The sequence below is a fragment of the Nicotiana tabacum genome, chromosome 22 (assembly GCF_000715075.1).
Source record: "Nicotiana tabacum cultivar K326 chromosome 22, ASM71507v2, whole genome shotgun sequence".
Taxonomy (NCBI): domain Eukaryota; kingdom Viridiplantae; phylum Streptophyta; class Magnoliopsida; order Solanales; family Solanaceae; genus Nicotiana; species Nicotiana tabacum.
Genome location: NC_134101.1, coordinates 30730353 through 30743593, shown reverse-complemented (window position 1 = coordinate 30743593; position 13241 = coordinate 30730353). Strand labels below are relative to the sequence as shown.

At 37.2% G+C, this 13241-nt stretch overlaps 1 protein-coding gene across 1 annotated transcript; it reads left to right on the top strand.

Annotated features, from left to right (window-relative positions):
* Positions 1 to 10161: 10161 nt before the first annotated feature.
* LOC107801995 (acyltransferase Pun1-like) lies at positions 10162 to 11945 on the top strand. Its single transcript, XM_075244334.1, has one exon. It carries the CDS (start codon positions 10184 to 10186, stop codon positions 11486 to 11488), a length of 1305 nt encoding a protein of 434 aa, XP_075100435.1. The 5' UTR covers positions 10162 to 10183; the 3' UTR covers positions 11489 to 11945.
* Positions 11946 to 13241: the final 1296 nt, after the last annotated feature.

Here is a 13241-nt window from a genome sequence, read left to right as displayed (position 1 = left end):
ACTTTGATGTCGAAATTGCTAAGGCACGCGAGCTTGAGTTAGCTGCTAAAAGTGGGCTCCCATCGAGGTCTGAGGTACCTGGCCTTTCTGGTTCTGGTTCCAATTTTTGGGAATTGAAGAAGAATGGGAAGATGATGATGCCGAAGGCCAAACAGATGAAAATGTTGAGCCATCGGTGGACCCACCTACTTCTCTTGGGGATACTGACACTTCTCTTCCTCCTTGTTCCGGAGACACTACAGTTTAGCTTTTCTTTTCTTTTTCCCATTTTGTACTTTTACCGTTTTGGCACGTTCTTGTAAATAAAGACATATTTTTACTCAAGTATTGTTTGAGTCTTACTTTCGTTTGAATATCCATGCAAGTCTTTAACCTTTGCATTTGCTTAAGAATTATGCGCATGTTTTTCTGTTCGCGCTTTACTATGTGTAGTCTCAGATGCATTTTACTCGAAGCAGTTTGATTCCAAGTATTATCCCTTTTAAGTTGAGGGTTTCTGTAAGTATTTGCGCAAATTTACTTTTTGTGTCCTTTCGTGTATGTGGCTTCGGGTGTATTTTTCATCGATGGCATTATTGATTCCGGGCATAGATCCTTCCGAAACCAACCCTTTGACGTGAGGGTTTTCATCAGAGAGGGCCCTCTTATGTTTACGGTGCTCTTAAAGAAGATGAATCCTGTTCATTACGGTACTAGCATTTGAAGTACTTGTTTAACTTTCAAATGACAAAGTTAGTTCATCATTCAAACAAGAAACAAGATAAAAATAAAAGGATTTCATTTCATATAATTCCTCCTTTTATTTTCAAAAGTACTCAAGCATTTATTATGCTAAGAAATTGCCATTACTTGTGGCCAGTATTTATTATGCTAAAAAGAAATTGCCATTACTTGTGGCTATGTTGTACAACTTATTTCTACGGGGCTGGTTGCGCAGTCCCCGATCTCGATGATGTATTCGATTTCCGGATTTTTATTTCCCGATTGACGTGGTAGTTAATGTTTTCGTATCCTCATATCATTCCCCCACAGTGTTCGAATGCGAAGAATGCGAATCGAAGCACGTGAAGTCTTGTGTCTTCAATAAATTGCTAGATAATCCTTAACTCGGCAACATACCTTACATCCCCTTAGGAATCCATGCCATCGAGCAAAAAAATATCTAACAATCCTCTAGTGGTTTCTGCTCATGAACGGTCGGGTAACCTCTATTCGGTAGCAAACTTAACTTCTCAGTGGGAATTTGCTATCGAACCAAAGATTATCTAACCATCCCCGAGTGGAAGCTTGTTTGTTTGCCTTGCTATCAAAAGTCTTATTGTTGTTGTCTTCATAGTATGCTTTCTATCGTTGCCTCATTAAAAACCTTGCCAGCAAAACCCAATTGGGACAAAAATTGAAAGAAGGGAAAAAGAGTACAGTACTTTCCGCTTGAATAATGTTCACCAGCAATAATATCTTTTGAGGTGCGCCACGTTCCAGTTGCTAGGCAATTTATCTCCATTATGGCTCTCCAACTCGTATGAACCTTTCCTAGTGATAGCTGAAATCCGGTAGGGACCTTCCCACGTTGGACCTAGATTCCCCGTGTTGAGCTCCCGGGTATTTTGGATTACTTTCCTCAGAACCAAATCTCCTACTTTGAAATAACGGGGGTTGGATCTTCGATTATAATATCGCTCCATTCTCTGCTTTAGAGCTGCCATTCTTACACGCGCCAAGTCCCTGCGTTCCTCAAGCAGTTCCAAGTTGATTAACATTGCTTCATTGTTTGATTCTTCATCTGCCCAAAAATATCTCAAAATGGGTTCACCTAATTCCACCGGGATTAGGGCTTCAACACTGTACACAAGGGAAAAAGAAAATTCTCTTGTGCTCGAGATAGTCGATTATTTTATTTCTCTAGACCCAGACCAGACTACTCGAATTTACCTCATAGTAACCATCCATATCCAGGACTAAGTTCGTCAGCTGCACTACCATCCCAGACTCCGATCCCTTTATTTTCGTCGATGATCCTAAGTTTGTAATGCATCCGCTTCTGCGTTATCATCCCTTGGGATATGAGTAATTGACCACTCCCAGAGTCATGCCAAAAGAGCTTGGACCTTTACCACGTATTATTGCATACATTCTTCTTTGTCATCAAAGATCCCGTAGACCTGATTTACCACCAGCTACGAGTCACATTTGATTTCGATAACCTCAGAATCAAGTCCCCGGGCTAATTCAATCCGTGCAATCAAAGCTTCATACTCTGCTTCATTGTTAATTAAAGGGATCGTTCTAATGGCTTGCCTTAAGGTTTCCCCCAAAGGCGTGATTAAGACTATTCAGAGTCCGGGCCTTTTTATGTTGGAAGCTCCATCCATAAATAAGGTCCAAACCCCCGATGTCAATTCCGACACCATTACTGCCTCTTTGGTTGCCAGAGGCAGTAGTCCCAAACTTAAATTGGCCACGAAGTTAGCCAAGACTTACGACTTAATTGCAGTCCTTGGTTTATATTATACGTCGAAATAACTCATTTCGTTGGCCCATTTGGCCAATCTGTCTGAGAGCTCTAGTTTATGGAGGATGTTGCGCAAAGGGAAATTAGTCACCACAGCTATCAGGTGGCATTGGAAGAAGGGCCTCAGCTTCCGAGCAGCGACTACGAGAGCTAAGACCAGTTTTTTCAAATGTAGGTAGAAGGTTTCTGCTTCTGTTAAAATTTTGCTAATATAATAAATGGGAAATTACGTACATTCGTCCTCCCGGACTAAAACCGCACTTACCGCAACTTCTAAAATTGCGAGGTAGACTCGCAATATTTCACCTTCTTTTGGTTTTGAGAGAAATGGAGGGCTTGATAAGTACTTATTTAGGTCCCTCAGATCCTGCTGGCACTATGGCGTCCATTCGAAATTATTTTTCTTTTTGATCAGTGTGAAGAAGCGATGACATTTTTTTGATGATCGAGAAATGAACCGGCTCAAAGCTGCTAATCTTCCTGTGAGCCTTTGGACTTCCTTTACGTACGACAATTGATCCGGGATATCCTCTATGTCCTTGATTCTATCAGGGTTTACCTCAATTCCCCTTTGTGAGACCAAAAATCCCAGAACCTTACCAGAACTGACCCCGAACGCGCACTTCTCAGGATTAAGTTTTATGTTATGCTTCCTCAGGATGTCGAATTTTTCTTGAAAATGTTTAAGATGGTCACATGCATTCAAAGACTTAACAAGCATATCATTTATATAAACTTCCATAGTCTTTCCTATTTACTTTTCAAATATCCTATTTACGAGCCATTGATAAGTGGCTCCGGTATTTTTCAACCCGAAAGGCATCACATTGTAACAATATATACCAAAATTTGTTATAAACGAAGTCTTTTCCTGATCTTTCAGGTTCATCTTGATTTGGTTGTACCTAGAATAAGCATCGAGGAAACTCATTAACTCGTGCTCGGCCGCGGCATCAATCATTTGATCGATATTTGACAGTGGGAACGAGTCTTTCGGGCGCCTTATTAAGGTCGTTATAGTCTACACACATGCAAAATTTATTGTTCATCTTCGGAACTACTACTAGATTGGCTAGCCAGTCCGGATATCTTACCTCTCGGATCGAACCAATATTAAGCAAACGGGTCACCTCTTCTTTAATGAATGTATTCCTGGCCTCGGCATTATGGCTTTTCTTTTGTCTTACCGGAGGTACGTTGGGATCCAAAATTAGCTTGTACACGGCTACTTCCGTCGGGATACCTGTCATATCCTCGTGTGACCATGCAAAACAATCATCATTAAATTTAAAGAATTCAATAAAACCGGACCTGAGCTCCGGGTGTAGTCCTGTCCCCAAATGAAATTTTCTTTCTAGGAATTCTTCAAACAATTCAACTTGCTCCAGTTCCTCCGTCGTGGACTTCATTGCATCTGTCTCTTCTGGAACTTGGAAATATCTCGGCATCTGATAATGTTCTGACGACTCTGCTCCCGGGCTAACTTTTTCTAGCTCGGGAGTAGGTGCCGGTTCCTGTAATTGTTATGACCTTCCCTTTGCTACTGGAAACTGAAATTATATCCATCTCCCTTGCTTCCGGTTGATCACCTCTTATCTGCTTGATTCCTTCGGGAGTTGGAAACTTCAGTAATTGGTGATATGTTGAGGGTACAACTTTCATCTAGTGTAACCATGGCCTTCCCAGTATGATATTGTATCCTATGTCACCATCTACTACTTCGAAGAGAGTTGTTTCCAATACTCCTTCAGCATTCGTGAGCAGCAAAATCTCTCCCCGGGTAGTCACGCTCGCAAGTTTGAATCCAACGAGGAGCTTTGCTGCCGAAATAATGCTTCCGGTGAGTTTAGCTTGCTCCAATACTCTCCATTATATGATATTAGCCGAACTTCCTGGATCTAATAGAACACGTTTAATCTTAAAATCTAACACATTTAAAGAAATTACCTGTGCATCGTTATGTGGCAACAACAATCCGTCTGTGTCCTCCTCCGTGAAAATTTTATCATCTCCCCAGAGTCTTTTACTATGAGTTATTGATACTTTCGTCTTTTTCGCTGCCAAAAAGGTGACCCCGTTAATCTCATTCCCTCCGAAGATCATATTTATCGTTTGGCATGGGGGTTCTTCTCCTGCTTTCGAAGGTTCCGCGTTGTCTCTGTTACGACCATAATTGTTCTTAGCTCGGTCACTCAAGAATTCTCTAAGGTGGCCATTCTTCAATAGTGTTGCCACCTCTTCTCGAAGGTGTCGACAGTCCCCTTGTTCGGTGGCTGTTCATCCCATGGTATTCACACCATATGTTGGATCCCTCTGGCTGGAATCGGATCTCATAGGTCTCGGGAATCATGCCTTTTTAATGTTTCTCATAGCTGACACCAACTCCACTATACTGATGTTGCAGTTATATTCCGATAATTTGTGGTAAGAAGGATCCCGAAACCCCGACGTCTCTTTTCCTGAAGTGATCTATTATTTCAACCACGATCGTCCCTCTGTCAACGGTGAACTTGTTTACTGCCTGGAAGTTTCTGCCACGGCCTTTGGTCCGCTCGTAAGGTAAAAACCTACCCCTCGAAGTCTGTCTGTCTGTGTAGTAGTCATCCTTTAAATTTTCTCTGCTCTTCTCCCGACCTTTGGCCGATGATGTAGAACCGACCTCGTCATCTTTGATCCTTATCTTTGACTCATACCGGTTGTGGACATCTGCCCAAGTTGTTGCCTGAAACTCAGGCAGGCTCTCCTTCAGCTTCCGGGAAGCATCTGAGCTTCTCGGATTCAATCCTTTGGTGAATGTTTCAGCTGCCCATTCATCCGGGATAGCTGGGAGCAACATTCTTTCTTTCTAGAATCGGGTAACGAACTCTCGTAATAATTCGAATTCTACCTGTGCGATCCTGAATATGTCAACCTTTCGTGCTTGTACTTTTTTTTCCCCGGCATGAGCCTTGATAAAAGAATCCGCGAGCATCTCAAAGGAATCTATGGAATGCTCGGGTAATAATGAATACCACGTTAGAGCTCCCCTCATGAGAGCTTCTCCAAATTTCTTTAGCAACACAGATTCAATTTCTTGAGAAGCTAAATTATTTCCTCTTACCGTTGTTGTGTAGGTGGTAATATGCTCATGTGGGTCTGAAGTCCCTTCATACTTTGACACTTCACGCATTTTAAACTGCTTTGGGATTAGTTCTGGTGCCGCACTCGGCTTGTACGATAATTGAGTATACTTCTTCTTGTTCGGGCCTTTCAATACTGGTGGCGCGCCCGGGATTTGGTCCATGCGGGCATTTACTTCCCTCATAAATCGTAAAAGTTTATTCTTGAAGGGGTTTTTCTCGTTGTTGAGACCGGATCCGCTCCCCCAGCCCTGTCGGAGCCAACTTCAGCCCTGGAGTATTGTTGTCGACTCTTTGCGTTGTTTGGTTTGCGGGAACACCGGGAGGAATTGGATCTCGTCAGTTTGCATTATTTGAAGCCCCCGATAGCACCTGTTTCAGCTCCGTCATAACATTATCCTGCCGCGTAAGATGGCCTAGAATGATCGCCTGTTGCTCTTGCAAGGCCCTCACCGCATCCACGACATGCTCCTCATCAGCATCATCGGGAGTTGTCTCCCGAACCTATCGGGGGTTCTGCCTGTCATGCGTCGGCGTGGCGTCATTCCCCTCATTGTGGATGTCACTTATTGAATCCTCGAAATGAGGTTGATCCCCTCGAATTTTAGGGTTGTGCGTGTTGTTAACGGTGTTATCTGCCATTTTTGTGATTTTTTCTAAGACAAAATAATCAAATCACGTTAGTAAAAAGGCAAGGATCAATTTAATTGCACGACTGTCTAGGCCCCACGGTGGGCGCCAAACTGTTTACCCGTAAAATGATACAGTTGAATTTATACGTGGTTTCTAGACAAGTGAACTAATTTGATCCTGAAATAATACAATAATTGAAGAAATATACAATACTTAGCCTTAAAATATAGATGAAACAACAGAGATGACAGTTCCGGGAACAAGGTTTTCGGGCACAACAACGATGAGATCAAAAAGCGGAAAAGTAAGATTGTATTAAGCTTTTTATAGAATATAGTGTAAGTTTAGCAAGAAAATTCGTGTCATTTACAATAATAACTGGGCTCACTATTTATAGTTGTGTTTAGGGAAGGAGGTCCTAGGATCGTGCCCTCCTTTAATATCAATTATGAGGATCATTGATGAAGATGTAACGGTGAACATAAATATCAAATTCTTTGTAATGGGCCATCGCTCTTAGTGTTGCAGAATATTCCTTATTAAATATTACCGGGTGCAGAGTATTTAATACACCTTTATGAACGTTATCCCTTCCGGTAACAAACAGAATGATTGCGTTCGATTTTCGGCCATCCCCATCTTCAATTCCATGTGTCTTTTCTTTAGATAACCAAGTGTCACAAAAGTAATATTATCCCTTCTTTGAAACTTGAACATTCCGTAATGATTTGAGTGTTCGGAAGTTCATGCGAGGGTCTATAAATGTTCCCACTAGCACTAATCTGGTGGGCACAAACAATCAGTATAATTCGTTGCTGTAATGAGTTCACAATCTGTCATGTACAATACATATATTTTATTTTTTTTGCTTTTGTTTTTCTTTGTATACATTTGGAGGCGTGGTTTTTATACTTGAACTAAATTAAAAAGGTTGGTTCTACCTGGAGTTAATCTCAAATACTTACCTTTTATGCCATTTCGAATATTACAAATTGAAGAGAATTTATTTCCAGTCTCTTGAGCAATTGAACTTAATTTATGTGCATGAATTAACCAACTTGTCTTCTAATGATAATATTGTTTTAGAAAAGTACTAGTTTTATATAATCAGAATTTAAAATTTCCACTTTTAGACAAGTTAGCTTGCTAATTACTCCATATATGATTAATGTCTTTTCTTTTTTGAAAATGTAAACATTCATTGAGTGCTAAACGTTTTCTGATGAACCTATTCTATTCACTGGACTTCTCAGAATATTTGAATGAATAAATTGGCTAATTTACATTGGAACAAGATGAGTTTGATTACTCAAAACTAAAATAAGCAAGAAACGACGAGAAACGGGAATATAAGTATGTCATACAGAAAGATTTTGTGAGGAAGTCTTTTGTAATAATCGGCCTCATTATCTGCCTATATAAGAATATGATTTTAAACTGAAAATAATACTTGAATCCTGGTTTGAGAAATTGAGTTATTGCTTTACATTTGTTTTGAGTAATATAGCCACGTAAATGCTTGGGTAATAGCCAATTATTGAACAGTAAGTGATAACTTCTGTATAACGTGTTTTATGCAAAACACCATGTTTTAAATTAGACATGGTTTTATGCACAAAAATATTTTAAGGATAAGTGATTGATTAAGATTTATGAACCTTGAACTAGGATAATTGTTTTACATATAAAATGATATACTATACGTGAACAACTTTATATGATATGATTTGATATGTATAATTGACTTATGGGCCTTATTCTATTCGGTCATTGGTAAGATGGGCCCAACTACATATTTGATAGTAACACTTTCGGTCCCTTAATTATTGGTATATTTTAATTTTGATCCTTATGATATCTGAGTACATTGAATCTTCAATTAATTAAAGAGATACACTTTTAATCATTTTGCTTGTAACTCTTTACAAATTTACCGAATTATTAACTGCTATACTATTTAATTACTGTATAGGTCGAAATTTGCCTTAAAATATTTTGGGCAATATAGTACTAAGGAATGAGTCAGTCGAGGTCGACCAGGAAGCAACGAAGTTTGTGGTCGAGATGTCAACACAGGCGAGATCGAACACTATTTGCAGAGTTATAACGACTAGTTTTGTAAATGAGATATTAAAGAGAATATTCTAGTGGATATTCTCTGCACTTGTAGTATTAGGGTTTCTTAAGGGTATATGTACTATTAGGGTGTGTTAGGGGTATGTCTTATATATATAGAAAAAGAAAAGACAGTGATGGAGGGCATGTGACATTCATTTGATAAAAGTAGACTTTTGAGAAAAGATTCTCTCTCTTTGATAAAGATACAAACACTACATTTTCATCAAGATTATTGTTCATATTATTCCATACTTTTCCATCAGATTCGAGAATAATTCGAATATTCGAGGATTTGCCTGTCATTCATCATTGTTAGGAGGAACAATCATCTAGTTCATCATTTATTGGGTGAACCACTTCTCCTATTTACTTAAACGCCATTTAGTATTACTTATTGTTAGTTCTCCCCCCATTATTGCTCACACATTTAGAAAAATTAATGTACGTTATAGTCAACACATTTTTAGATCTGTCTAATGTTATTCACGTTTTTAGAACTCACATCTAGAAATATTATGTTTAACTAAGTTTGTGCAATGAACCGAGGAGAAATATATGGGTATATATATAAAGGATACAACCTGTATTGACTGAATTCATTTGTGCAACGAATACAACATGCATCAACTGTATTCGTTCGCGCAATGAATACAACCTACACAATGAATGCAACATGTATCAATTGTATTCGTTCGTGCAACGAACCAAGGCAAAATATAGGGGGATATAAAAAGAATATAACATATATTGACTGTATTTCTTCGCGCAATGAATACAGCCACGTCAAAATTCAGGGGATATATACAAATGATACAATCTGTATTGACTGTATTTATTGTGTTGTGTTATTTTTCCTTGTTGTTCCGACCATATGAAATTATGAATTGGGCTAGGCTACCCGAGGACCCCAGCAGGTCGAATTTGTGGCACGCTAATGGGCCTTAGTGGTTCTTTCAGAATTTAGGACCAAAAGGAATAAGAATAGAATAGCCTAAGGGCATTTGGCAATAATAATAATAATTGGAACGTCATATTAACTAGACTTTCTAACATTGAGATTGATAAAAGAAAGGGAGCATGATCTGATCCGTTTGTATCCAAGCGTGACCACCCTTATCCCCTAGATACAGCAAAGAGATCCATATATTAATGATCCAAAAGAGTATAAATGGTTTCAATATAAATGAAAAGTAAATGGATGAAACCAACTACTCCCTCCGTTCTAAAATAATTTCTGTTTTAGTCTCTAAAAGTTAGGTCCAAAATAATTAATGTTACACAAACCAAGAAGTTATATTGTACTTTATAGATTCCTTGTAGCTCAGTAGAGAAAATTCCTTATTTAACAATTAAAAAATTATAACACACCCCCTTCTGCTAGAAATTAGGCAAGTTCATTAAATTTTGAGTAAAAGCTACTAAGCATAGCTCGTACATCCAAATATTATTTATTCATATTTGCTTTCTTCTTATGTTGTGATCGTCCATTTCAGCACACAACAAATTCAGGTGTAGGTAGGCAGTTTGAGTTAAAGTTCTATTTACTGACATAAAAACTACCTGCTGTCAAAAGGAAGAGACACTTTATTTCTTTTAATATAAAAAAATAAATATTACTAACAATATAAATACAAACTGGTAAGATAATTTAAAGGACAAGCTCTTTAACTAATTCCAGCTTCCCTCCTATGGACAATAGGTCGGCTGAAAATTAAGTACAAATATCAGGCATCTCTATCATCAATATATATGTTTGGTTTCTGAAGTTATCTTGAAAATCCTCAATTAATTTCAGTAAGAAATGGCTGCCTCAGCTCTAGTTTCTTTATCCAAGAAAATCATCAAACCATTCTCTCCAACCCCTTTTTCTGAAAGAATTTACAAGCTTTCCTTCATTGATCAATTCAATAGTACACAATATTGCCCCTTAGTCTTCTTCTATCCCAAGAATAAGGGCAATGTAGTAACACCCTCAATTGAACCAAGTGATATGTGTAAGGTTATTGAGAATTCCCTTTCAAAAACCTTAGCTGCTTATTATCCTTTTGCTGGAACATTAAGAGACAATGTTCATGTCGAATGCAACGATATAGGTGCTGATTTTTATAAGGCTCGATTCGATTGTCCCATGTCTGAAATTGTTAAAAGTCCTGATAGAAATGTCAAAGAAATGGTATATCCTAAGGGTATACCATGGAATATTGTTACATCTAATAGAAAGTTGGTCACGGTTCAATTTAACCAATTTGATTGTGGAGGAATAGCTCTAAGTACATGTGTGTCACATAAAATTGGAGATATGTGCACAATTTCTAAATTTTTACAAGACTGGGCTACAATTGCCCGTGATCCGAATTTAAAATTGTGTCCTCAATTTATTGGATCGTCAATCTTTCCACCTACTAATGAACCTGTGAATGAGCCACCTATTCAAAAATGTGTTACAAGAAGGCTAGTCTTTTCAAATCATACATTAAAATCACTCCTCTCTGAACCATCACAAGTGAAAAATCCAACTCGGGTAGAATTACTCACAGCACTTCTTTATAAATGTGGTATGAAAGCGAATTCGAGTTCATTGAAGCCATCCATTTTGTTCCAAACAGTGAATTTAAGATCTTTTATTCCTCTGCCAGATAATACTGCTGGAAATTTTAGTTCTTCCCTTTTTGTACCTACATATAATGAAGAAGAAATGATGTTATCAAGATTGGTTAGTCAGCTAAGAAAGGAAAAAGAACAACTTGTAGCTAACTACAAAAATTGTAAAGGGGGTCAAGATTTGGTTTCAACAACAATGAGACCATTTCAAGAAATAAGAAAGTTGTTTAAGGACATGGATTTTGATATGTATAGGTGTAGTAGTTTGGCTAATTATCCATTATATGATGTAGACTTTGGATGGGGTAAGCCTAATAAAATAAGTATTGCGGAAGGTGTATTTAGAAATGTTTTCCTGCTGTATGATAACAAGACAGGGGATGAAGTAGAAGCTTCTGTATGTTTGGATGAGGAAAGTACAATGTCTGCATTTTTGAGAGAGATGGAGCAGTTTCTTCAATTTGAAATTTCCTCTGAAGAAATTAAAATGGAAGCTCGATGTTGATAAATGCTTTCTTTTGTCTTAGTACTGTTTCATTGTGAGAAACAATTTAAATAAAGATGTGAACGAAGTTGTTTTGTATTTTGGAAGCATTTCTCATGTTGCTGTTACGAACCAGGCTTGCTTTTGAAGATGGAACTTAGCCGTTCCCATCCAACGGCTAAGTTCAATCTTCAAGCTCCAGGTACAATTAATCTTCGCAAGCCTGATTCATGACAACGACTAGAGGGTTATTTTAAGTTTCTTTTATTTCACTTTAGTTTTAAGTATTAGTTATAATTGTGTCAAGTTCTTGGTAATTATATTAGTTATGCAAGCGGAGACAATTGTAATATGAAGAATATTTGGGGAATTTAGTTTGTTCTTTCATTGCTTATACTCGGTATTATGTATCAGAGTTCAGACTAGATACTGATAAATGATTGAACGAGAAATCTCCTCTCCCTTATATATCCATTTCTCTCTCTTCTTCTGCCTATTTTCTCTGCAATTGCTTTTCTTGTTTCTTCAAGCTTTTGATAATTGTTACAATTGATATTAGGACAGAAAACGACGAAAATAAGTTTGAAAATCTGAATATACACAAAACTCCCGAACTGGTTTTTCAAAAACTGTTTCAATTATACCAATAGCTTTGAGCTCAAGCTTTTTTCACCTCTGCATATTTGTTTTGGTTGCATGTTTTACTTACCCAATTGTGTGTAGTAGCAATTCTGAAAGATACCAAGCTGCCCTTTTCGTGTTCAGTGATTCAGTGTTTGATCCTGGGAATAATAACTACTCATATCACTACTACTCAGTTCAGCGCAAAGATAGTCATATCTATATGCAATTGGAGAAGGATTTGTGAAAGAATGTCCTTTTGATTAGGGATCAAAATACTTCAGACTTAGTCCCTCCTTGCTTTGTTTAGGTTAGGGAGAGGGCATTGTACTAATTCAAAGTTCATAAAGTCAATGTATATTTTTAAATAAGGATCCCTATTTATTACAAAGTCAGTTCATTAAATTGAAGATAGGAAAGTGAATGAGTCATCTCTATTTTTTGTTGTTCCTTTGGTCTCCACTCTCCCATGGGATGGATTTTATGATATATACATGTTTTATAAAACTATTCGAGTCATGTAATACACAGTTTTATAATAATATTAATATTTTTAAAATAAATTTTTGAGTAAATAATTACAAATAAAAGAATATAATATAAATTTTTATGAATAATCAATGTGAATCTATCGTATACACATTTTGATAATACTAAAGAATACTACAAGTTAACATTAGTACGATAGGTTTATGTACGTAGACCTTACTAATAAGGACAAATGTTTGCACCTGAATGAATTAGTTGTCACACATATGATACATAATCCTTGCTATCAAAATTGTCGAATAAATTCATACATGATGGACGATCAATTTAAGAGCCTGTTTGGCCAAGCTGCCAAAAACTGTGTTGAAATTTTATTGCTTGCAGTTACTGCAGTAACCTTTTTAGCATAATAAGTTACTTAGTTTTAGGATAAATTTTAATTTTAAATTTCTATTAGATTGTTTAAGTTAGTTGAGATATTTTAGGTTTTTTGAATTTTAAATTATGTGAATTTTTTGTTCCTAATTGGCTATTTAAAGTCTTGTTATGCTTAATAAAATTATTGAGAGACTTTTTCAATCAATACTTTTAATCTTTTTGCTGTCCCATCTTTTAAAAAACTAATAGTGGTATCAAGAGCTTTATTGGTCTTACGAGATCTGTG

What these genes read in the sequence shown, in the direction of transcription:
- LOC107801995 (XM_075244334.1), top strand. Translation starts at nt 10,184, where the DNA reads ATGGCTGCCTCAGCTCTAGTTTCTTTATCCAAGAAAATCATCAAACCA.